The 27,590-nt window shown below is 48.6% G+C and overlaps 1 protein-coding gene across 4 annotated transcripts in view; it reads left to right on the plus strand.

The window, feature by feature from the left end:
* Positions 1-27,590, plus strand: part of AGPAT4 (1-acylglycerol-3-phosphate O-acyltransferase 4) — a 1,136,585-nt gene that overhangs the window by 768,169 nt on the left and 340,826 nt on the right. For all 4 annotated transcript variants that reach the window (XM_069607695.1, XM_069607692.1, XM_069607694.1 and 1 more), the window contains one exon: positions 15,624-15,785. In XM_069607695.1, the coding sequence (XP_069463796.1) occupies positions 15,624-15,785 (162 nt within the window). The remainder of the gene's footprint in view (positions 1-15,623; positions 15,786-27,590) is intronic.

Raw genomic sequence — 27,590 nt, forward strand, 5'->3', positions numbered from 1 at the left:
AACGGCATAATGGCGCCTTGCGCGCCGTCGATCAGCGGAGAGCTGCAGAGAGCGTCGTCGGCCTTTCCCAACGGCCTTCGCCAGACTGCGCCTTCGCCTGCCGGTCTGCCTCCTCTCCCTTTAAATCGGGAGAGGAGGGGCTGGCGGGCGCGGCAGTCGCATCAGCTGAGCAGGGATCTATTACACTGAAATGCCCAGATTCAAAGATCATTTGGTACAGAAAAGAACAGCTGGAAGGCATTACAGGCGGCGTGTGGACCGGCAGTTAGGGCCGTCTAGGCCTCTTCCGTCTCCCCCCATCTTGCAGGAATCCTTCCCAGCACTCCTCCCAGAGATTGCACTGTTCATAGAAGTTCAAACAGTATAACCGGTTCCTCCAGCAGATAGTGTTAAGAGCTTCAACTCTTTGCAGTTCTAAAGAAGAACCAGTCGGGCCTGGCAGTGGTGCTGGACATTTCCTAGCTCAATCTCTTCCTTCCCCTAGAGAAAGTCAAGATGGCGATGGCTGCTCTGATTGCAGAGTGCCTCTGCAATGGGAACTAGCTTTGTGGTGTGGACTGAAGGACATTATATAAATAAGTAAACATAATATTTCTTTAGCATGTTCAAATATGGCAACTTCATCAGCAATTTCTGTGCTTCTAAGGTACAGGAGACATTTCGAGTACAAAATCTGGCTTTTCTGGTTTTCACGAAGATCATGATTTCAATTGCAGGTCTAGTGAGGAGCAGTGGGCAGCATGTTTGCCCTTTCCTGGATGACTGGCTAAACAGGCCAGATCACCAGAGGAAACCTTACACACATTCAAGCTTCTTCTGGATACTTTCTTCAGTCATCAACCTAACAAAAATCTGATTTTCCCCCAACCCAAATATTCACCTTCATCTGGTTTTGGTGGGACACCCTGAAGGAAATAACTTTTCCTACCCCAGAAATATGCAACAATATTCATCAAGTGATTTATCATTCTCCTACCATGGACATCACCTTTGTCTGGTGGTTCCAGCAGTTCTTGTCACCAGTTCCCAGGCCAGACTCAGGATGCGCCACCTTCAGCTTCACCTTGCAGGGTATTTGATTCAGGTGAAAGACTCCCATTTGGACAGGATCTCAACCCCTCTCTCCTTGAAGGAGGAGCTGGTCTGGTGGAAAGACAAGCAGAACTTGTTGGGTGTTGCTTCTCTGATCCTGGTTCCCCACTCAGCAGTAGTGATTGCAGACTCCTCCCTCAAGGTTTGAGGGCTATCTGTGGTCATATTCACCTCATGGATTTTGGTCAGGGTAACAGGCACATACATTTCTTGAAGATCAAGACGATTTGTTTGGATCTTAAATTGTTTCAGCCACTCATCTGAAACAGAATTGTGTTGATTCAGACAGACAGCACAACATCAATGCAGCAATGGAGATTCAGGAGTAGGCCTTGTTTTAGGGGACGTCTATCTGAGTGGTGCACATTTTGGGAGACGCAGCAGAGTCGCTGACAGACTCAACAGGTTGGAAGTGAACAATAACAAGTAGGGACTATATTTGTTAATTCTTTAGTCAGTGTTCAACCTCTGGGGTCATCCAGAGGTGGACCCAGTTACAACAGCACAGCAACCAATGGTAAGGGATTGATAAGGCACACATTTCAGAAGTTCTGGGATCCCCTGAAGTGGTATGCCTTTCTTATAGATGAGGGTGTTAAGCAAATTCTGATTGTCGTGTTGGGGAGGAGACAGGGTCTTCCCACCCGCTAAGCGATGCTGAATATGGCCGAAATGTTGGAAGACAGATTCAGGGAGCAGGGGGGAGGAGGGGACACACAAAGGGGGGTGAACGATCACTGTAACACATGTGTTAGGAGCTATAGTAGAAACGGAAATACAAACGCGATCTTAGACAAATGGCAGCCATCCAGAATGTTGGCCCAAGTGCGGCAAAAAGTATTAGGTGCTTGAATTTTAGGTCCCTCGCATGAGCGCAAATAACACCCCTACCTAAGCCAGGTCCCACACAGCCCCTGAACTCCTCTATTATTCCAAAGAATTACAGGCACTCGCACACAGGGAAGAATGCACCCTGCAAGGTCATGAGAAGGGAGCAGCACACTTCTTGGCAATACCATCCCGTGAGACAGATAGCAAGGCCTCCTGCCCCAATGATCCCAACATGACAAATACAGCCTTGCAATGCTTTCACCCTGAGACCCCCACATGCCATAGCATCATCTAAACCCAGACCACCAACCATAAATCTTTTACACCCTTTGATCGGTCACTAAGATCATTAGTGTTAGACTAGCCTCACCATGGATGACAAGCCCAGCAGCACCCTTCATGGACAAAGATGGACAGCTGAAGATTCTCCAGTGGCCTGACATCCCATATGAAGAAGACCCGACATGTGTAGTGCCCATCCAATAGGGATGGTAGAATTGTATTATAGAATATGACGCCATGAGTGATGCTGTCTGTAGTTATAAAATGCTGCATGTGCTTGCAGAGCTCAGAGCGTTTTCGTGCAGCAAAGTTCTTTGCTTGTGTTTTTTCTGCTTTGTGGAAATAAACACTTGTTACCTTTACAAGCGCATCTTTGGCCTTCATTTGGTGACTCCGATGTGATCCCTGCGCCCGTGCCTGCGGAGCCTTCCAGGCCACTTTTCCGGAGGTGCTGCGCCCACCTAAGCAACCATTCCCAAAACGTGTATCATCAAGTGGCTTACAGGAACCGTCTATGCAGAATTCCTGTCTGCTCCTTGTATTGGAACCCTGTGACAGAGGAGGTTGGGTGAACACGCGCATGTGAGTATACAATTGCAAGTGGTAACAATTGGGGGAAGGGTATATGGGAAAGTGTGGGAGGTTGTGTGCACCTGGAATACAAGGTCATTGGTGAGGTGTGGTTGTGGTTTGTTATTTAATATGTTAAGGATATTATTGTGGAAAGGAAAACTGAGTTTTAGGGAGCCTCCCCGAGTGAGGGGAGAAGGTGGTAACCCTTTATATTGTTTGACAGAGGAAAAAGGAAATATACATAGGAGCCCTGAATAATTAGTGGGGTCGTGAGCAGTAGTTGTTGTTATTTGAGTTTATTGTTTATGTGTTTTTATTGTGTAGGATGGAGGCCCAAGGACGGGCGACCTGTAAATAGTGGTGTGTGTTGAGTGAGCGTGGCAAGAGTGGGTGTGTTTGAAGGGAAAGAAACGTGGGCTGATGGGGAACAGCGAACAACTATTTGATCTTTCTGCAGTGTGCACAATTAAGGGGGCGCCTAGGTGTGTTATAGCACATACCACGCAGCAATTGGATGGGAAACACCTTTAGAGTACATGTACAAGGCCCTGCCCTTGTACTGGGAGAAGATTGAGAAGTATCATAGATAATGGGTGACAGAGACACGTGGGGGGATGCCTAACCTCTGGCCAGAGCAGGGCACCCATAATAAGTGATTTCTGGAACATATAACAACGTTCTTAGCAGCAGAATACAAGGGTAGACAACTGCAAAAGAGAAAGGAAATTCAAGGTCTATGGAAAATGATAGAGGACCTAGAAGAGACCAATGAGGGAGGGGCACAGCGCCCAGATGCAGAGATGACCCAAACTGAACACTAGGGGTTATACCCATTATCGGCGCTCCCACAACCCGACCTATGTATCCATGCATGCTACTGTCCCACCACCCTCATACACACCCGTAGCAACAGCCCCGCCCCAAGAGTGTGCAGGACAGAAGGAGCTAGAAAAGGCGTTAGAATCAGCCCAGGCTGAGTTGAAGTGATTGAGGGTAGTGCAGAGTGAAACAAAAGAGAAGGGATTAGATGAATGGAGAGCAGGAAACTTTTTTGTTAAGTGTAAACAGTACAGCAATAAAGGACATGCTTATAAAAAAGAAAGAGGATGGGCGAGCAGCCAATGCACGGTATAGAACTGTAACATCTGGAAGAGGGCTAGGTAGGGGGATGGGGGAGGGGCGGAGCAGCGTGGATGAATTTGAAGATAACGGAGAGGAGGAAGCACAGCAAGCCCCTGAGATAACACCTCGGGTGGACAGCTTGCAGGATAAGAGAGTACAGAGGTGAAGCAGGATGGCAGTAGCAAGGAAAAAGGGAAGTGTCAAAAGAAGGGAAATGAATGGAGCAAATTTACAGATGCCCCTGATACATAAAGGTGTGGGTAGAGCACAGTATGTGCCGTGGGTACAGATGGAAAAAAACTATTTCATAAAAGCACTCCTGCCGTTGACAGCCTCAGCAGGGAAATGGATATACACATTTTAGAAAGAGAGAGCGGGTGTGCCCCATGCAATAGGCGACATGAAAAGTTTGTTAGTATCGATAGTGGGAGAGTAAGTGGGTGACGTCTGGATTAAAGCATGGTACCCAACGGTGAGGCTAGATGACAATGCGCATGATGACGCACCTTTCAACAATATCAGGGCACATGTGAGGGGCACGCTTCGTTGCACCTACTCAGACACGCCCAATTTGCAGTTCATAATACAAAACACTATGGGCGAGGACGAAAGCCCCACGCAGTACAAATATTAAGATTCCAGAGATGTGGAGTTCGGAGACGGGGGACCATTGGGACCGATTAATTCCTCTTTTTTATTTCATCATCAAACAGGGCTTACCGAAGGAAGTGCAGTAGGCCCTGAACAAAATTATAGGCATTGAGGCAAAGGGGTGGGTGGAAATACAGACACTAATTATACACCACTGCAAGTGAATAAAGGAGCACGAAAGGGAAGCGGCCCAGCAGCTGCAGGCAAATGAGGTGAAGCTGGTGTAGAAGAAGCTGGCTAAGGTAGCTGTAGAAGGGGCGGTGTCCACACTGCACAAGCAGAGGTAACAGGGTGCGTACGGTTCTGTAGAGGTCCGGATGGCAGCGATGTGGCCAGAAGGAGGACAAGGGCAGTGGGGAGGAGGACAACAGTACCCCACCCAGTATTGGCAACAAGGAGGTCAGCAGTGTGTGAGGGTTGGGTTTAGGGGAGATCGAGGGGGTTTTGGAGGAATTGGGATGAGGGGAGTGGGCATGGGTTCCTCCGGTATGCAGTGATTTTATCAAGAAAAAAAAAACAAAGAATACATTTTTAAAGAACCAAAAACAATGGGACATTTTTTTTTTTTTAAATATGTACATTTGTAGTGGGGAGTGGGATTAGTAGTTTTGGGGTAGAGAAAGGATGAAAAAAAGGGGGGGCTTGATAGGGGAATCCCCCCAAAAACAACGAAAGTTACATTTGTTATTTTTTTCCTCAATGTTTTGGGTTCTTTTAAAATTCATTCTTTGTTTTTTTTTGTCAATACAATCACATGTAACCATTCCTCCCAGTGTTGAGAAGTGGGAACACTTTTTTGAGGGAGCGCAGAAGCAGATAAGGGGGCAGATATATCATGTACAATACCTACCGCGCACCACCCTAGAGCACCCCACAGATGTCTACACCGAGGATGACCTCCATCCCCCATAAAGTACAGCAGGCATACAGGCAACTCCTGCCCGGCCCCCAGAGGCGCAAGCTCTCAAGATCCAGCACCAGCAGCAACAGTATCCACAGCAGCGTATGCCCCAGCAGGGAGGCAGCAATATGCACAGATCCACCGAAGTACCTAATGGCACCAAAATAACATATAGAGGGGTGAGAGTGATGGGTACAAACACGTTCACGTTCCCAGGGTCCAACACCTACCCACATTAGGACAGCCCACAGAGAGCACTTGCATGCCCAGTCCTAGCTATGACAGTTCACCCTGACGAGGAACCCGTGGTGGGCGCAGAGATAGAAAACAAACCCTTCATTTTACTGGTCGATTCGGGTGCCACAAAATCGTGCATCAGTGAGGGGGATTTCCCGCTCTTAGCTAAAACTCTTGACATGCAAGGCTTCTTTGGGGCTGTCTCCATCATTCCATACACTGAAGCGGTTGAAATCAAAATAGGGGGAGAAGATGGTGCGGGCCCCCCTTCTGTACTCCGAACGTTCGCCAATTAACTTTTTGGGCAGGGGCCTGCTCAGCATGCTTAACATGACAATTTAATTCACTGACAACGGCATAGTTTGCGCCACACCAGGAATGTGCACCATATGAGCAATGTTGATAATAAACGCAATGGGGGGAGAGGCGGTGGTTCCGAGAATTCCCATTGAACCAGAAATGTTTGTGTATGGAATAACGGTACTTGTGCAGGCAATGCCTCAAATTGGCAAAGGTTATTGGCGAGTGCCCTCAGATTTCATTGTTTTACACCCGGTTGTGTCGCCTGAATTAGCACCAGGTACAAAATTGTCCCTAGATTTACAAGGATTGGTGGTCTCAGCAAAAAGGATTGTGGTGATAGGAACTGACCAACATGGCTGCGAGTGGTGCACAGTACTTTGTATTGGCCCCACAATACCTCTGAAGGAAGTTACAGACACAGAATTGTTTGAGGACAAACCAGGGGACGGAGATAATTGTGTTGGAAATATGTATCCCTTGTGAGATTCTGGTGCAGTATAGAAAGTTCTGGTGTCCTATAATGACCCTCGCAGCACCACCCCCATTTCTTGATGCAGACTTAGAGCAGGTGCCCCAGAGACTGTGGACGACTAACTCCCATGACATAGGGCTTCTACAGGGAGGGACCCCATTGCGTATTACACTAAAGCCAGGAGCAGTGTTGCCACAAGTAAAACAGTACCCACTTTCAAGGGAGGCAGAAGAAGGAATAAAAGACACCATCAGTGCCCTACTTGCCCAGGGGATAATTGTACCATCAGTGATCGAAGTGTACGAAAAGAAGTAGTGTAACTATGTTCCCTGCTGACCTTGCCACTCCCCACAAACCCCTTTGCCATGCCCCCTCCCATGCACAATCCAAACCCCCAAACAAACAAACACACCTGCTGTTTAAGGGAATATTGGTACAGCTCCCTGGCGTCTGCAGGAGAGCACCGTGGATCGGTTGCGACAGAGACCCTCGCAACATTTTTAACTATTATGGCTTGATACATCTCGAGCTTCACACTTTGGTGATCAAGATGTGCTGACAGAGAGCGCTTGCTTGAAATACTACAGCACGCTTTTATCCTATCACCTTACGGGGACTCGACCCAGTATGACTTTGCACAAAAGACTCTCACCCCTCGAGGTGATCCTCTTTTACTACAGATGGGACAACTACTTCCCCACAAGCTGCACCCATAACGTGACAGCCGGATTTACCCTGCATGTGTATGCCTGGGTTCCAGTGAAGACAGGAATCTGTCCCTTAACAGCGATTCCCAGCCCACAAAGATCTCCATACCCGAGGCCCAGACGAAGGCATTCTAATTTCCAGCCGAAACGCCTCAAGGCCTAGCACTTTATGTGCCGCACTGACCTTTCCAACTAGATAGGGGTCCCCTCCCCCTGGCGTAGACCGATGGTTTTGGTCCTCTGTTTGTGTAATTCAATTGACACCCTGATTTGATCCTTCCGGTCCTCCAGGTTTAGCTGTGCTACTTGTGCACCTTGCCTTACTTGTGATCCGACAAATCGGGCATTTCTCACTTTGAATTTCCCCCAGGTTTGGTGTATTAACAATATGCTCCTTTTGGATAATCCATTTTTGGCTCTGCCCTGTCTAAATTCAATTTAACCTGTTACACTTAACCGGCTGGGCACCCATTTTAAAGCAGGGTTAGTAGTCAGCCTTTGCTGAAACATGGGGACCAAACAATTGGCCAGTAAATTCTTTCTATTTTGTGTTGTATAAATATTGAACAACTTGTTGACAGAAATGTAAAGAACCCAATTTATTTTTCTTTCTTCTTTCCTTTTTTCATTGTGCTCAAATGTTTCTTGCACCTTTAGAGAATACTAACCCACCCACTATGTGATTATGGTACAGCGATAGTATTCATTGTGAAACTAATTTTCCAAATATTTATGTCTTATTTCTTTGTTTATAAATTGTATTAAATTACGATTAAGAATGAGGGATTTCTGCCTTTTTCTGCCACTTTTGATGACTTGACTTTGTATGTTAAGGATATTTGGCTTACTATTTGAAGCCCCACCAAAACATTTTTTATTATAGAATCTTGCAGACACCCCGACATTAGGATAGTGTCAAGAACTATATTTGTGGTTGGAGCCCCTTTTTGTTCTCCAAGGGAATGTTCAGAGCCGTGCACTGAAGTGCAAGCTTCAACTTCTTCCTACACTTTTATTTTAAAATTAAAACATTCTGGAACTGGCTCTTTTTAAAATTAAAGTATAGGAACAATACAACTTTTACAAAAAAAAGTAGAGGAGCACTGCTCCTAACCGCGCCCGCCCACTTCAACCACTGTGTACCATCCACCTCCCCATGCAACACAGCTATGTACGATGTGCAAAAGGCAACGGGGGGAGTTGGAGATTGATCCAGGACTTGCGCCCCCTCAATAATATTGTACAACAGGAATTTCCTGTGGTTCCCAACCCTGCCACAATCCTATGTAGCATCCCCAAAGAGGCGACACACTTCACAGTAGTTGACCTGAAAAATGCCTTTTTCTCCATACCGTTACACCCATACTCCCAGTACCTGACAGTCTTTACCCATGGGGGGATGAGATACGAACACAGAAGACTGCCCAAATGGTACTGTGAGAGCCCCAATATCTTTAACAGGATATTACACGCAGACTTAGACAACATTCAAGTGCCCAGTTTGATTATCCAATACGTTGACGACTTGCTTGTGTGCAGCAACTGTGAACAATGCAGACAAGACTCCCTCACACTCTTGCAGCTCCTAGCATGCAAAGGATACAAAGTGGACAGGGCAAAGTTGCAATTCTGCCTTCAAGAGGTCTTGTGCATAGGGTAGTTCATATCAGCAAATGGAAAGAGAATAATACCAGACAGAGCAGCACCTGTGTGTGCCACCCCACGACAGTAAAGGAGATGCAGAGGTTCTTAAGGTTGAACAACTACTGCAGGGCATGGATAATTGACTATGCAGCATACACAAGGCTGCACAAGGAAGCACAAAAGACTAACAACAGGGTGGTATGGACTAAAGAAATGGTACAGGGCTTCAATGATCTCAAGGAAGTAATATCAACGGCCCCAGTGTTAGCAACACCAGATTACACACAGGAAGTTTACCTACTCTCCCATTGTAATGGCCAACTCTTGACTGCCGTACTGACCAAAAAGGGCACGATGGGCCACAAGCCACATGCCTATTATAGTGACATGTTAGACTCAGTGATGCAGGGCCGTTTCGCATGTGAACAGACATTTGCCATAGAGAAGCGCTCCATAATTGTGATGGACTGTTCCGTCACACTTTACGTGGAACATGCCATATTTGCAATCCTAGAAAGGTCCAACTCGACTCTAACAACTCAAAGAGCATCAGCATATGATATCATTCTCTCCAGTCCAAATATTCACATTGTGCGGTGTAAAACAGTGAACCCTACAACTTTCATTACAGAGCCATGCACTGATGAGGATATAGCACAACATGACTGTGTGACGTACGAGGGGGAGGAGGATGACATCCCCAAGGCAAAGGTCAGGCCACTAGAAGAGGGGGTCCTCTTCGAATACGGGTCAGCGACAGTTGACCAAGACATGGGTCTCAGACATACTGTGGTGGCGGCAGTACGCCTATCAGACAGCAAATATGAGACATTGATTTAAAAAAGGCTTCCAATGCATTATTCCACCCAAGCGGCAGAACGCATTGCACTAATTGAAGCACTGCAAGCATCACAGGGGTGCCACATGACCATCTATTTGGACTCAGCATACATCACTACCACTGTGCACGCTGGTCCGTCACGGTGAAAGATGAGGGGCTTTAGGAGGGTGGACGGGTACCCAGTACAGCTCGCTGCACTGCTGACAAACTGATCTGCGTGGTGGCCCAATCTTCTGTTGTGGCGGTCCTCAAGTGTGCCGCCCATAATAATAACACTTACAAAGTGTCACTCGGAAACACCGCTGCAGACCCTACAGCACAAAAAGTTGCAGCATACCTCCCAGTTCCCAATATAGCAGAATATGTCCTCATAACACCTTCCACTAACCAGTACTCTGATGGCTACAATGCCCTGCCTATTGCGCAAATTATTGAAATGCAGGGGGCACCCCAGACAAGGAGAAACAATTGTGGGTAAAAAGAGGTTACACACAATCCCCCACATAAAACAAATATCCTGCAGAGGTGGAGAAGTATGTATTGTTTTCAGAACCTAACCCACAAGCTAATGTGTCACTGCCAAAGGACAACTTAATGCCCCAGGACAATACCATACCACCACCTCCAGCTGGAACGCTAGAATATATTGCTAGATCCCTGTTGTTTCACAAATTCACCAACCCTATTGATGTACATAATGTAACGCAATGATAAATGGATGTAGGGGGGTGCCTGCACGTATGAAGAGACTAGCTTGAAGGCAAAAATATGATGCATAAAGTGGACTTGGTTTAAATGCTATAGAATATGTACATCAACCTGAACTGTCTAACAGTTGGAACACTGATATGAGTGTGGTGGGAAGAAATAGAGTGAATGGTAGCTGCTATGTATGTTCATTAATACTGCATGCGTCAGGAGCACCCATGGTCCTAGCACTACATGAAGTACCAATTATAGAGGCGCAATGTCTAGTACACATTGCGCTGTGTAGGCTCAGAGGCATGTTCCAGGCACACAATGTAAGACTCGAAATGGTGGATGCTGATCGCCTGAAATGCAGCAACAATCCGAAAAGAAAACAATGCCAAAGAGACCTTATTTGGTAATAGAAGTACTCAAAAAATAAACGTGAAGAAGCAACGCGCACAGTTCTGCACTGAACGTAAAACAAAACTAACATGGATTGAAGAAATTGAAAAGCCAGTAAAGGTGCACAGAGAAGAAAAATATTAACATTGCTTTTACAGTGCTGCAACGATACCTGTAGGATTTAATGAATACTGCAACACAGCTCTACTAATACCTGATTTCCAGAAAGGCACGGCACAGCAGCAGTGATGGATTACTACTGGGTGTGTGGCCAACAAGCGTACCTGCACCTCCCACCATCATCATGGAGGGGATATTGTTCACTGGCCACACTGCACTCAGCACTACTGGTAATCCGAGAATCACACCTGCAAGGGGGGCCAACAGAAACCTTTTCCCCTACCCACTTGGCCCCTGAAGAAGAAACAAGAAACACCTCACCAGCAACACAGTTCTGCATCCTCCCAGAGAAAGAAAAGCATGAATATCTAAAAAGGAAGAAGAGGTCGAACTACTTGTCCCAAGATTCATCAACCCTGCTCAGTGAAATACCAGACGAATGCTGACTCTTTAGCAAAGCAAAAACTTTTTTCACCTCATTGATGCTGCCCAGGGTGCATGTAGCGGCCAATGCCAAATGGCTGCAAATTGTCAGCTGGGAACTAATACAACTGGCAAACCACACTGAACAAGGGTTCAACGTCATAAAGGTGGAACTCCAGGCCCTAAGACTAATGACAATGCAGAATAGGTATGTCCTGGACATGCTTACTGCCATGAAAGGAGGTGTGTGCAAAAAGATTGGCGATTATTGCTCCCTCCTGAAGATGCCGAGAATGGCTCACTGTCAAACATCATCGCGGCTGTACACAACTTTGCGGTACTCGTGAAGAAAGAGGCTGGCATACAGGAGGCCGACTGGTTTTACCTGGCTTTTTCTTGGGCCCCATCCTGACTGGGGGCAATAGTGAAGATGCTGGTGCCTGTCATCGTTTTTATTTTGGTTATTTTTTGCACATGTCAGATGGGACTTGGATGTTGTGCCAAAGTAGTGCCAAACAGAGCAATGATGTTGGTCTCGGTTGGGGTAACACCCAGAGCACCTCGCGGTACCACAGAAAGCGGTACCCAGACAGACGACCCAAACAAACCAAGTATGGTTGAGATTTACCACCCCTTATACTCCCTGGCATCTCCACTAAACACCCACCCGATCTCAAAAACTACACCGAACATTGGGTTGACCTAGCTGGGGATGGGGGTTGCATTTAGATGACGTGTACACCAGAAGAATACGCCCAGGCTGGAGAAAACTTGTTGGATGTGTGTCGAGCTTGGATCCCAATTAAATATTCACCTCCATTCATAGAAGCTAAAGGCACTAGAAGAGAAATCAAGGAGAAATGCTGAAAAATATCGAAGAACTCATGGACCCCTGGCAGTACCTATTTGGGAGTGTGTTATTGTAGAAGTAACGAAAGGGGGGAATGTTGGGGGGAAACAGGGTCTTCCTGCCCCGCCTAAGCGATACCGAATATGGCATAAACATTAGAAGACACATTCGGGGAGCAGGGGAGTGAACAATCACTGTAACACATCTATTTGCAGCTAAAGAAGAAACGCAAATACAAACGCCGTCTCAGACAAATGGCAGCCATCCTAAAATGTAGGCCCAATCGTGGCGAATAGTATTAGGTGCTTGAATATTAGGTCCCTCACATGAGCGCGAAAAACACCCCACCCCGTCAAGGCCCCATATACCCCATGAACTCCTCCATTGTTCCAAAGAATTACAGGTCCTCGCACACAGGGAAGAATGTGCCCTGCAAGGTCATGAGAAGGAAGCTGCACGCCTATTGGCAGTACCATCCCATGAGATAGATAGCAAGGCCTCTTGCCCCAACGATCCCAACATGAGAAATACAGCCTTGCAATGCTTTAATCCTGAGACCCCCACATAACTTAGAATCACCCAAACCCAGACCACCAACCATAAAACCTTTACACCCCTCGATCGATCACTAAGATCAGAAGGCAAGGTTATCGCGCCTTCGGAAATGGGTTACGTGATTTGTGCAGCAAGGTGCAGAGTAACAACTAAATTATAGCCCAAAACTAAGGTGGAGGACCATGGGAGTTGCTGAACTGCCTGGGAATGAGTGTAGTGTATGAATTAGTGTGACTTAGGTTATTTTACAGCCCATTGATATGTGTGTGCCAGGTGTTTGCAACAATGATAAGGTAACAGTGGATAACAGAGTAGCCAAGTAGTGTTAGACCAGCCTCACCATGGCTGAAGAGCCCAGCAGCACCCACGTGGACGAAGATGGACAGATGAAGATGGACCAATGGCCTGGCATCTGATATAGAGCAGACCCTATATGTACAATGCCCATCCAGTAGGGATGGTAAAATTGTATTTTAGAATATGAAGCTATGGGTGACTCTGTCTGTAGTTATAAGATACTGCACATGTTTGCTGTTTTATTTTCTGTTATTTGGAAAGAAACACTTGTTACCTTTACAAGCGCATCTTTGGGTTTCTTCCCTAGTTGGTTGTATTTATTCTGGTCTGAGCGTACAGGGGCGTGCCTTCAGTCATTAGATTGCATGATGATACTCTTGGCTTCTCACAGTCCCTCCATGGTTTGGTTTTTGCTCCTTGGCTGGAGGCATCATGGCAGTTGCTTTCACAGCAGGGGATGAGCGGCGGATTTGCACCCAGTTTTGCTATGGCTGTCACTTGTTTTTTGGTTCCTGAAAAATGAGTGCTGAGTTATCTTGGTTTACCAGAAGAAATCTTCAAATAATTCAGTGGGCCTGGAAAGATTCTACCCGGGCCAGTATAAAAGTAAGTGGGCACACTTCTGCTTCTGAGCAGAGGGGAAGGTGTATCAATTAAATTACTCTTTAAACATTGTTCTGTCGTTTCCAGCGCATTTTGAACAATCAAGGGTGCAGGTGCACACCTCTCAGACTTATCTTGCAGGTATCGGCGCATTTAGAAATTCAGATGCCATGATTTTTCCCTCTTCTAATCCTGTGGCCAAAAGACAGCTCAAGGGCTTGGGCAGGATATACCTTCTAGTCAGATACCTACACTCAGCGTGGGACCTCAATGTTGTGCTGGCAGCATTGGTCCACATACATTTTGAACCCATGTCATCTATAGACGCCAATCTGGTCCCTTGGAAGACCATGTTTATAGGGACTCTGACCTCATTAACGAGAGTGAGCGGAATTCCAGCTCTTGCTGCTTCAGTAGCGACTAGGCCTTAAATGAGAATTCCCAAGGTTTCACTGTAATGATTGAATTGTAGGAATGAAGTGATTGTAAAATAAACTGGAAGTGAGGTGGTTTTACCCACCAGGCCAGGATTCATTGGTCTCCTCCGGTGGGTTACAGCGTAATTGTCCAGCCCTCAGATCCCATTGTGACACCATATTTTACCACGTGGGGGCCAATCAATTAGAGATGTGCCAACAGAAAAAATCCTATTGTGAAACATGAGTTTTGGGGTTGTAGTAAAGGTTAATGTCCTACTGGATAGGACTTCCTGAAAGACTGTGAGGGGAAGGAGAACTAAACCAGCAGAGACAGTGTTCATAAATTGTCAGTGCTAGTCTTTATCAGAGCAGTGGTCAGGATGTGTTTGAAGAAATTAAAATAAAACAGTTATACAATCGTCTAGGTTCTCCTGAGACCTCTGGATATTACAAAGTCGCTCACAGTTCTCGGGACCTTGATTCATGGGTCCTAGAATCAAATACAGTCCCATACATTTGTGCAGACTTTACTGCTTAAGCCCTCAGTAAAGTTCAAAGTCTCGGGCACACAGGCTAGCCCTGTGTGGCCGTGGTTTTCTATTTGCTGATGAAAGTGCTGTAGTCTTGTGCTTGGTAATAGAGACCAGAAGTACCAACACAAGAGCCGGAGAATCTCTGCACCAGCCAAGAATAAGATGAAGCAAAGAAACTTGCAGAGCCAAGCAATACATTTTTGGGACACTATAAAATGTTACAGATTGTGGGTGACTGGTGGCTACTTGTATAGGGCTGGTGGAGGACTAGCACTAACAGTGAGAGGGAAAGACTCAGGAACACTCACCTAAAGGAAGTTAACAATGATGTTGGCTTTCACACGTTCTTTCTGCTATTTCCATTCGCATCAGTTGTGCGTCAGCCAACTCTAACCTGTTTTGTGATGAAAGCTAGAAGTTGGCTTGGGTTGTCTGTTGATCCCTCAGTTGTTACGTAATCTTTCTTCTTCGCTCCACACTCACCAGCCTTCTCCAACTACCCACACCATTCACCATGTCCCCCTTTCAATCTGTTGGTGGATGTGTAATGGTAGTTATAATAAGTTTAGTTGGACCTTTGCACCCGTGTGAGCGGAGCTGTCTGGTTCTGGATCACACACCCCACCCTGTGCTGCTACTTGGTTTCTTTCCTCATTAAGCAGCCACTGTCTCTGCAGGCCACAGTCAAAAATGGGAGGACTGCCCAATTCTCCAGTCTATGGATGATCACTGGACCTGTTTCTCTGACATGATACTAATAAACCCGTTTTTTGACATTCTCAACAGCTTAGTTAACTGTAAGGTTAACTAGTTCACTGAGGGAAATGTGACTTTATTGCGGAATTGAATTTACTAATGTTATTGCACGTATAATGTGCGCAATAAAATGTTTTAAAATATATATATATATATATAGAATATATATATATATATATATATATATTATTCAACTTCCATTTGTTTTAGTTCATAGTATCAAAACACGCTCCATAACCATGAAATATTTCATAGAATAAAAGGTAGAAAGTTCTAATCCGGATTTTGACCCCAGTTTTCTTTGTTGATTTTATTGCAGAGTTCAAAGGTGCTAGCAAAGAAGGAGCTCTCCTACATTCCAGTCATTGGCTGGATGTGGTATTTCCTCGAGATTGTCTTCTGTACACGAAAGTGGGAAGAAGATCGGAGAACTGTGATGAAGGACCTGTACAATCTGAGGGATTATCCCGAAGACTTCTGGGTAAACAGTGTTCACTGAATATTTTCATTGTGGCTTTTAAAAGTGAAACAATACAAATGGAAGCGATGGCTGCACTCATTCATTTGTTTGTGTGCTCAGCAGTAAAATGAAGCTGCAATTTTGAAATTTGAATTTGGGTTGTTTTAATTGTTGGCTACAAAATGGTTGCAGCACACAAAACAGTGGGCAGGGTTTCTTCAGATGGTTTTGTGATTTTCATGAGTGTTGGTGATTTTGAGTATCCTTTATTTTTTAAAGCAGAACAGGTATGTAACCTCCCCCATCTAATGCTGTACTCACATTAAAGGCAGAAATCATTTTCCACCCATAGAGTCATCACATTTTTAAATGAACCTAGGTGAATTCTGGACTTAAAAGTCTTAAATCATTGGTGACTCCCTGGGATATAAGTAGCTGCTTCTGTTTCTTTACCGCATGCCCTTTTTCTGCATGCCACAAATGCCATAATTACTTGCCTCTTGTAGCATCTTTCCCCATTGTTAGGTTTTCTTTTTGTGTTGGCATATCCATGACAGTAATATGTTGGTGTGTGTGGCATTGAGACCTCAGGGCTCTAATAAACAGAATGACATACTGCAGAAATACTTAGCCATGCGCCTTGAGCTGTGTACTTCCTCTAGTGGGGAGTCCAAAACCTGACATTCGCATACAGTGGAACATGCAGGGTTATCTAAGAAACCACATGAGGACGACTCAACCGCAGGACGACTCAACCTACCCTAGCACTCTGTCCACCATAACTGCTGACCTCATAAATGTGAATGGCCGGAGGGATATTAGTAAACCCTCAGGTCTTTATATCACACAGAATATTGAGGCAGTGTCAGGCAATATGGCCTCTACGACCATGCCCAGCCCCTTACCCCCTGACAATGCTCCCCATGCCTGTTTCACTGACAACGTAACCCCTTTAGATCATCCTCCCTCAGCCCAACAACGCAACATCCTGAAATGCATGCTGTTGAACACTTGTTCAATGGTCCGACACACCACAGAGGTCGCCCAATATATTAAAGACGACAAAATCAGCATATGTGCCATTACTGAGACTTGGCTCCATGCATCTGCCGGACCATCTGTCTCCTTGGCAGTTCCCACAGGATACAACATCCTGCGTTTGAACCGTAAATTGCGTCTGGGGCATGGGGTAGCCCTGATCTTCAATGCCTCTCTTCGAATCCACCAAACTGTGGGCATCACTGTGACAAATTTGGAACTCCTGTTAGCTAAACTATCCATCAACCCTAATAACACTATCAACATCCTTTTGATCTACCGACACCCACAGAAAAAATGCCCAACTTTCTCCTCCATCTTAGAGATATGATCCTCTCCATTCTCAAGTCCTTATCTAAACTGATCGTCCTGGGGGATTTGAATCTAGGGCTTGCTGATCCGACGGACAACATGGCCAATCTTGTCAACTCCACGCTGATCAAACTTGATATCCAGCAACATGTTAAAATTGAAACTCATAACAAGGGAAGAATAATTGACTGGGTTGCCACGCATAATGTTGAGCTAAAAGACACTGAGGTTTCGCCCTGTTCATGATCAGACCACTTGTATGTTCAGTTTACCCTGCCCTGTACTGTTCAACCCATAAATAACACAAGTACAATGTGCTGGACCAAATATTGGAATATACGCAAGCTTTGCCCCCTGGCCTTGGAGCCACACTTGGCACCCACTCTGGATAATTTATCCAACCTTAACTGGGCAGGTGATTTAGCAGGAGCATACCAGTCAATGATGACTAGCACAGTTAACTTTTTGGCACCTGAGAAAAGATGCTTAGCAAGGGCTGCCCCTCCAAAATATGGAATTCAGCTGACAATCAAAAACTAAAGGTTGCCAAAAAGAGGGCCTTCCAGCTATGGAAAAACAATCAGTCGTCTACTCCCTTGTGGCAAAAGCTCACAGAATCGCCATCTCTGAGGCAAAAAAACTATTGTACGACAACTGAATTGACAGTGCCTCTTCCGACACCAGAGAGCTTTTCAAAATTTTAAAAGAACTCGAAATCCCGGGTCCTTTCTCGAATTAGATCATCAAAGACTCTAAATGGTGTGAGGCTTTTCAGGAAGCCATGATAAAATAGTTGGAGACAATCAGAGAAAGGGTGATAGCTAAAACCTGTCCCGCCTTCTCAGACCCCCTTATTAATTTTTCAGGCAGTGACAGAACTGGAGATATCTAAGGTATTAACCAAGCTTAAACCCACCACCTGTAAGGGAGAGAGCTGCCCTACATAGGTTGTCAAGGCCTGCGTTTCACAGCTGATACAATTAATCACAAAATGTGTCAACAGCCCTTTCCGGGAAAACATGTTTGCGTCCTTAATCAAACAAGTGTGGATCTCTCCATTGCTGAAGAAACCATCCCCGGATCCTGCTCAACCAGAATACTATCGTCCAATCTCTAACATACCATTTCTGCTTAAAATTCTAGATAAGGTTGCATACACCCAGTTCCAAGAATTCTTGGAACTTCATTACATACTAGGGCCTAAGCAATCGGGTCAGGTATGTCCACAGCACCGAATCCACCTTGTTAGATGTAAAGGCAAATATTTTACATTACTTTGAAAAAGGAAGCACAGTGCTTTTGATGTTACTTGACTTATCCTCTGCTTTCGATCTTGTGGACCACGCCATTCTTGTCCGAAGACTACAGAACTCAGCCCACTTTTCTCCTGAGGCTGCAGAGTGTATCAACTCTTTTCTGTCAAGGCCAAAAGCTAAAGTATTTTACAACGATTATATGGCTGAAGATTTCCTGGTCTCGTGTGGCGTACCTCGGGGGCGTGTGTTTCACCCCCACTTTTCAACATCTTCACAATCCCCCTCTTTGAAATGCTAGAGGAAAGAGAGGTTGTTTATGCAAACTACATGGATGACACGCAGTGGCTGATTTCTCTTTCTGGGGATCATGAAAAAGATACCATCACGGTTAATAACATCTATAACTTGATTGAGTCATGGATGGTTGACAACTGCCTGGCCCTTAACAAAAGTACAACCAAGCTGATGATTGCGGGTAGAGCACCCCATTTGCGGAGCTTGACAAGGTATATCAGTCCTTCACCATTGTCACGTTGCCCAAAGTTAAAACCTTGGGTGTTGTCCTGGATCAGGAACTGACAATGAAGTTGCACATTAATTGTCTCGTATCTAGCTTGGCATATTACCTGAAGCTCTTAGCACAACTCAGGCCCTTTCTTAACTCTTTCCATTGTACCATCATTGCCAGGGCGATCATTGGTGCTCGCTTGGACTATTTTGCAAGTCTCTTGCAAGGCAATGGCAAGGGGGAAATGCTCCACCTACAGGTAATTCAGAACAATGCAGTCCGCGTGGTGGAAGGCATGCAGAGAAACAATCATGTCTGTAATGCAGGTAGAGCTCTGCACTGGCTTCCAGTGGAGAGCAGAGTCACCTATCTAACTCTGTATCACCCGTAAGTGCCTCTCTGGTAAGAGTTTGAGCTACTTGGCCGGCATAATCTCCTGGCTCTCTGTGCGTAGAGCCCTCCTCTCTAACAACTCCAACCTCTTGCAATCTCCTGCATCAATACTGTCCATAGTTTTGCACAGGTCCTTTCCGCACTCTGCGCCTATCTGCTGGAATGCTCTGCCCCTGATTTAAGAGCATGCTCAGCTCCTCGCCATTCAAACGTGACCTTAAAACCACACGTTTCCACTGACTTGACCTTCCTTCACCAGTCCCTTCAGTCAACACTCTTGTCCTATCTGATTTGATTTTTTGTCTTTCTGTGTGTGTCTTGTACAGCGCTGTTATGCTGTTATGTACTTGAAAAATCATGTCTCCAACAATCTCTGAGATTAAGCCTAGCAAGGAATGTCATTGCCAGATGTGGTCCTTCACTGCACCTGCGTTTTATGTGGTGTCTGCTGCCTGGAGCATGTCACTTATGTCTCTCCATCATATCAGATGATGCAGTGTAAGGTGATTAGGGAGTGCTTTGCAAGGGCTTAGATGGAACAACACAGAGGACATGACATGCATTGTTAATTAAGGGATCCAGCCCTCCTACCTGAACCGTGCTTGTTTAGCACAATTGTTTAACACTGTGCTAGAAAAGCCCGGTTGAGGTAGGAGGGCTTGGATCCCTCAATTAGCAATGCATATCATCTCCTCTGTGTTGTTTAATCCAAGGCTAGTGCCTGATGAGAACTAGTCAGCCGAGAAAAAGATAACCAATAAGAAGTGCTGATCAAGGAGCAAGTCCTCCATCTCCAAGCAAAGATTGTCTCCTCTTCCAGGAAACAATGTCACTAGATCCCCAGTGCAAAGTCAAAGCACAACTCCCAAGGAAATCTGCATTAACTTGTCCTTTAGAATCTGTGTAGACACTACAATTTCCCTATGCCACTTCCTCCTCAGTAGAGCGCAGTATATTTAAGCAAGGCATATTCAAATGTTTGTGGGACATGCTCTAAAGCAGTGGTTAACAGCACTTGCTCCTTTTTCACTGGTCAGAGTTTCCCCATCAAAGTCCCAACACTGTACCCTTCCAACATCAGTCTGTGGGCCTGCTCTGACCCAACCATCGCCACTTGTAAAATACAAAGCACCTATATATGGGGAGCTCTCTAGGAAACAGAAACTAGATTGTTTCGAAAGGATTTTAATGAACATTCTGAATATCCATTCCCTGTTTTTAGGAATTTAGCTGAGGCGAGCTTAGTGTGGAAAAGGAACTGGGTGTCACAGGAACCTTTGCTTGATCTTGAGGAACTGGCGGCGGTTCACCCGGATTCCAGTGAACTGCATACCTTGTCTGAACTTTTTTTGGGTTATTAACCTGAGACTTTGGCTGGTTTTCTCTTTAAATAAGAGTACTAACCAGGGTGACTGATACCTTGGCACTTGATACTACTACGACTGAATACAAATTCCAGGTGCTTACAGACATTTTGGAGTCTCATCCTAAATCCATCACTTTAAATACTTTTAGTTGGGCTTTGATGGATACCCGCATTTGCCCTTTGTGAGAAGTCATCGTTATCATTGCCTTATCTTTGTAAGAATGTGGCTAAATACACTCCTGGTGATCCCTTATTCATGCAAATCCATCCCCTCCTCTAGGAGTTTGTGCTTTAGGCATTGATTGCTAGGTTGAAGGGTAACGTCTTTCAAATTCCCACTACCTGCATTAAGAAGGCCAAGAAACAGAATCCTTTGCCAAAATGGTGCTTGCTTCTGGTAGCTTTTGCCTGTGAACTGCAAACAACTTGCACTCTTGAAGGGTGCACCCGTTCTCTCCTGGAAGTTGCCATAGATAACATCTTGCATACAGGAACAATCCTGCAAATATTATTTTGCTAATGGCAAAGATGTAGTGAAGGCCAGTCTAGACACAGTGAACTGCGTGGACACATCCATTCTCCCAATGTAAATATCAGGAAAATATTTGTGAATGCTTGAACCTTTGACGCTGTGCCAATGCCAAAACCATGGCTCTCCCTAAATCCTTCTGCTAGATCCCCACTGCTTTCAGTATTCTGTAATTTGGTAACAAAGCTAGCATTCATTCTCCAGCATGGGGTCTGGCATGGATTCACATGCTCATGAATATTCCCCGTCGTCAGGCTGGGAATCCTCGGTAAAGAAAAAACCAGTATCAGTTTCGTTTCTGATCTGTCTTTCGTAGTAATAACCAATCACTGGTCTCTGCGTCATACTGACCACAGCCAATGACTGCCCTCTACCTAAGCACCGCCTCTGGCAGCCATCTTCAGATTTTTACCGCACGTTCATGTGTTGGGATCCTCGTGCTATTGCTCTCGAGCGTTAGTGCTATTTTTTCGCGCTTTTTCACAAAAACTTCGATTCTTTCGGTCAAAAGAGCCTCAAGCTCCACCGATCCTACATCCGATCAACGGGGACCCGTGTCGGATTCATCTGTGCCCCTCAAGGGTGAAGATTTCGTCGAGCTACACTTCGGAGGACTCCAGAAGCTTCTCAGGCCCGGTCTCGGAGATGGCCCAGGAGAAGGGAAGCTCGACTCCCGGAAAGCTGTTCAGGGCCTGCCCTGGATGCCAGCTGCAGAACGTCTTCAAGGAGGACGAACACTCTTTCTGCCTTTACTGCCTTCATGGGGACAAGACGCACGTGGAGAAGGACTGTGCGTTTTGCGGCAACATGTCGGAACGGACCATGAAGGACCGCCATCAACGTCTCGCCAGCTGGCTGGAGGGTAAGAGCCCGTCTGGCGAGAAGAAGAAGAAATCTGAGCGGTCTTCTAAGACCTTTGAGGGCGCCCCGGCGACGGGGGCCCAACATAAGGCCAAGCACCGCGAGTCCGCTGGCACCGGGAGCGCCGAACGGTCGGGCTCTACGGGCGCCAGGCAGGGCGCACCCTCCCCGGCACCATCAACCACGAGCCAACGCTCTGGGTCGGGTAAGAGGAAGGCCGAGCACCCGGCGAAGCTCCTGGAGAGGCCCCGGTCGAGCTCTAAGGCAGAGGAGGAGCGTGGCAGTGCCCCCTCCCTCAAGGATAAGGCGGTGAGCGCACCTAAGGTGGTGAAGGCCTTGATCCATTCGACCAAGCCCTCTATCGAAACGGTCGCGGCGGCCCTGGCCCAGCCTGTGGAGGCTGCACCAGTGGTGGCGGCCTCGGGGCCCAGAATCTCCCTGCCTCCTCGGAGGGAGTCTTCTTTCGTGCCCATCGATAGGACCCCCGTGAAACCCTCCGTGGGGAAGAAGGGGGGGCAGGGCGTCGTCGTAGATTCGGCCTCAACCTCAGAAGAGGAACTGATCGAGGTCTTAAGCCACGGCCTAGGCGTGGAACAAGACCAGCCCGTCGGAATGGGCCCCGACGCAGGTGACGACGACGACATCGTCGAGGATACCGACGGGGCCCCTGCTCGCCCGTCGGATTCCCCTCTGCCAGCGCCGCAAGACAACTCAGCGGCCATTTTGTTGGCTATACAGTCCTTATGCTCCGAGATAAGGACGAGACTACCGTTACCGACGGAGGAACCTCTCCCGTCGGGGGATCCAGAACCGGGACCTTCTGGTGTTCCCCCTACCAAGAAAAGAAGGATCCATCCACCGCCTCCTTTTCAACCGTCGCGCCCCGTCCAGCCCTCCTCCCCGTCCACCCGAGGGGATGATACGGGGACTGACACGGCAGCGACGGGTACGGACGACGAGGCATACGACGAGGATTTTCCGTCGTCGCCTCCCACCAGGGCTTCTCCGCCCGACGAGATTGGATCGTTCCACTCAATGATCGCCAGGGCATCCGAGCTTTTCCAACTCTGCCCTGAGGAGAAGAAAAAGGAAGGCTTCCTTTACCAACGGCGCGAGACCAAGAGGAAGACGGTCCTCGCAGTGCCTCTGTTGGACGACATTTGGGATGAGGGCCTTTCCCTCCTCAAGAACCCTTCCACGACGCCAGCGAAAAGAGACCGGTACGAGAAAAAGTACCGGGTCCCGGACTCGGCCCCCCTATGCCTCCGGGCGCAGCCTACCCCGGACTCCGTCGTCTCCGCGGCAGCCAGGAAGAAAGCGGGGGGGGGTGCGGCCTCCACGTCGACTTCCCCGCCGGACGGCGAGGGAAAGAAATTGGATGCCATGGGACGCAGAGTCATCTCGTCGGCGGCGACGACGATTAAAGCGGCCAACGCCTTGGCTATCGTGGCCCGCTACGACAGGGAACTTTGGTACAAGATAGCTCCCCTGCTGGATTTTCTGCCGGACGACAAGAGGGCGGAGGCCCTTGAGATCCTGCAGGAAGGTGAGGTGGCCTCGGACCACGCCATCACCGTGGCGACGGACATCGCCGACACTGGGTTCCGCCAGATGGGCAACGGCGTTTGCCTTCGACGTCGCGGATGGCTCAAGGATACGGACTTTCGGCAGGACGTCCAGACCAGGGTCCTGGACATGCCCTTCGACGGGAACAACCTGTTTGGGAAGACAGTGGACGATTCCCTTCAGGCCATCAAGGCGGATACTGAGACGGCCCGGGCCCTTGGAGTACTGCAGCAACGGCGGACGCCCTTTCGGAGCGGCGGAGGCAAGGGCGCCTCCAAAGGTTCCGGCGGCGGTTTCGCTTCCTACCGTCAAGCGGCCCGCTCGTCGTCGCAAGAGGCCTACAGAGGACGAGGCAAGTCTGGCGGCCCCCGCCGTCGTCGCCAAGGAGGCCAAGGCGGCAAGGCCGCGTCCAAGCAGGATTGAACCGGCCGTGGGGTCGGGCCCCCACCGAAGCACCCCGGTGGGAGGCCGGCTGGCGGGCTTCGTCAGCGTGTGGGAGTCCATCTCCACCGACCGTTGGGTGCTGGACGCCCTGGCCCGGGGCCACGCGCTCGAGTTTCAAAGAAGGTGCCCGCGCGTCCCCCCCGTGGCCAGGAAAGAACTTCACGTCCCTCAACTTCTCCTGGAGGTAAAGGCGATGCTCAGAAAGGGCGCCATCGAACTCGTCCCAAAGAGGCTTCGGGGCTCCGGAGTCTACTCGCGTTACTTCCTCGTGAAGAAGAAGACGGGAGGATGGCGCCCCATCCTGGACCTGCGACGCCTGAACAAGTTCATCAAGGCGCAGAAGTTCCGGATGGTCACCCTCCAGCACGTCCTGGGTCAGCTGGAGGAAGGAGACTTCCTATCGTCGTTGGATTTGGAGGATGCCTACTTCCACATTCCCATCCTAAAGGGGCACCGAAAATTCCTCAGATTCGTGGTCCAAGGGCGTCATTACCAGTTCAAAGCCCTTCCCTTCGGACTGCGGTCGGCACCCAGGGTTTTCACCAAGTGCCTCGCACCGGTGGCGGCGCAGCTGCGCCGCGAGGGGATTCACGTCTACCCCTACCTGGACGACTGGCTCATCCGCGCCAAGACGAGGGAGCTCGCCGTGGTCCACACGGCAAGGACCGTCCAACTCCTCACGGACCTAGGATTCTCCGTGAACTACGCCAAATCCCACCTGGTGCCCGCGCAAGTCGCACTGTTTCTGGGAGCGAGGCTCGACACAGTGTCCCTTCTGGCCTCCCCGTCGGAGGAGAGGACCAGGACCATCTTGGGCAAGGTGCAACGGATGTTGGTGGCCGACGCGGCCAAGGTGAGGTCCATCAAGTCCCTCCTCGGGATGATGTCTTCCTGCATCTACCTCATTCCCATGTGCAGGCTCCGGATGCGCCCGTTGCAAGAGTTCCTGGATGCGCGCTGGATCCAGACGACGGGCAGCTTCGAGGAAAGGATCAAGCTCGACGAGAGTTTCCGACGAGCGATACGGTGGTGGGGCACCCGCGCGCATCTGACGGCGGGCATGGACTTCCAGACCCCAGCCCACCAGGTGACTGTGACCACGGATGCCTCCCTAGAAGGGTGGGGAGCGCACACCGAAAATCTGCACGCAAGGGGACTCTGGCTCCCGACGGAGAAGTCCCTGCATATCAACGTCCTGGAGCTCCGTGCAGTGTTTTGGGCCCTCAGGTCCTTCCTTCCGTCCCTCAAGGGCAAGGTGGTGAGGATCTTCACCGACAACACCACCACCATGTTTTACATCAGGAAACAGGGCGGAACCAGGTCCCCAGCGCTGTCCAAGGAGGCGCAGGACCTGTGGCATTGGGCCGTCGCCCAAGGGATTCTTCTGGTGCCGTTTCATCTGGCAGGGATAAAAAACACCATCGCCGACTCACTCAGCAGGGAGCTGCGCTCGTGCCACGAGTGGGAACTACGGCAGGATCTGGTGGATCGCCTCTTCCGACGGTGGGGCACACCCCAGATCGACCTGTTCGCGACGGCGACGAACACCAAGTGCCGGAGGTTCGCCAGCAGGTTTCCCCAGACGAGGAGCATGGGCGATGCTTTCTCGTTCCCCTGGGAGGGCCTGTTCCTCTACGCGTTCCCTCCCTTGCCTCTGCTAATCCGGCTCGTCAACCAGCTCAAGAGGTCACGGTGCAGGATGATCCTCGTCGCACCTGCGTGGCCGAGGCAGATATGGTTCCCGGACCTTCTGGACTTGTCGGCGTCCCCGCCAATCAAGCTGCCGGCGGACGCGGATCTACTCTCCAGGGAAGGAGGCGCCATCCTCCACCACGACCCGAAGTCGCTGAACTTGCAGGCCTGGCTCCTGCAGCGCTAGAGTTTGGAGGATACGACATACCGGCCGATTGCAGAGAGGTTCTTGCAAAGGCCAGGGCGTCCTCGACTCTTAAATGCTACGGACACAAATGGAAGAGGTTCTCTGTCTGGTGCTACGCACAGAAGATTAACCCTCTACGGATTACGGCTCCCCAAGTGCTGCCGTACCTGCTGACGCTGGCCAAAGCTGGTCTGGCACACGCGTCCATCAAGATTCATCTTGCTGCGATCTCCCGATACACCAGAACCACGGGCCGGACGTCCTTGTGGTCTCATCGTCTGGTGAAAGAGTTCATGAAGGGACTGTTCAGATCGTTCCCGCCGGTGAAGGCTCCGGCCCCGGCGTGGGAGCTCAACGTGGTGCTGACCAAACTCATGGGACCTCCGTTCGAGCCTCTGCACTCGGCCCCGTTGAAGTTTCTATCGTGGAAAACAGCTTTTCTCGTGGCCATCACCTCCGCACGACGAGTGGGAGAGATCCAGGCCCTTTCCTGCAAGGCCCCGTACTTGACTTTCCACGACACGAGGGTAGTGCTCAGGACGCACCCCTCCTTCATGCCCAAGGTACCGTCGGACTTTCATCTCAACGAACCCTTGGTGTTACCTGTGTTCTTCCCGTCGCCTTCGTCGCCGGCTGAGAGGACTTTGCACTCGCTGGATGTAGCTAGAGCGCTGAAGTTCTACGTGGACCGCACGAAAGGTTTTCGGAAGACGTCACAACTCTTTGTGAACTTTGGACCTGTCAATCAGGGGAAGGCTCTCTCGAAGGCTTCCATCTCCAGATGGCTCTCCGGCTGTATCATGTACTGTCACCGGTTGGCAAACCGACCGCTGCCTGGCCGTCCGAGAGCCCATTCCACCAGAGCGATCGCAGCTACCACGGCGTTCCTATCTGGTGTGCCCCTGCTGGACATATGCAGGGCTGCTACGTGGAGGTCGACGCACACCTTCACGAAATTCTACTGCGTCGACCGGGATTCCAGGGAGGAGTCCAGGGTCGGCCAAGCAGTGCTGCGCAACCTGTTCGCCTGAGGTGAGCCTGGTGAGGAGGTAAGATGCTTAATGTTGAGTTGATGTGATGCTTAATGTTGAGCCTTTGCCACCTCCCGTGGTTGTGCATGTGTGTACTGCTATGTATTCTTTATTCATGAGCATGTGAATCCATGCCAGACCCCATGCTGGAGAAGGAACAAGTTACTTACCTGGAACTGTTGTTCTCCAGCATGGGTCTGGCATGGATTCACATGCGAACCCTCCCGCCTACCCCTCTGCGGCTCTTCACTTGGTCATACTGCCACTTCACGTGCTTCCAAATCTGAAGATGGCTGCCAGAGGCGGTGCTTAGGTAGAGGGCAGTCATTGGCTGTGGTCAGTATGACGCAGAGACCAGTGATTGGTTATTACTACGAAAGACAGATCAGAAACGAAACTGATACTGGTTTTTTCTTTACCGAGGATTCCCAGCCTGACGACGGGGAATATTCATGAGCATGTGAATCCATGCCAGACCCATGCTGGAGAACAACAGTTACAGGTAAGTAACTTGTTCCTTATCGAGCTAACGGCAGTTAACAGAGCCAGTAACCGGGTATAAATATACCAGAAAGGTTCATGTCTTGTAAAACTGAATTTCTTTTGCTTGAAAATCATGACCTCTGGCATTGCTATGGGAATT

Source organism: Ambystoma mexicanum, chromosome 4q, assembly GCF_040938575.1.
Source record: "Ambystoma mexicanum isolate Mex_15411 chromosome 4q, UKY_AmexF1_1, whole genome shotgun sequence".
NCBI lineage: Eukaryota > Metazoa > Chordata > Amphibia > Caudata > Ambystomatidae > Ambystoma > Ambystoma mexicanum.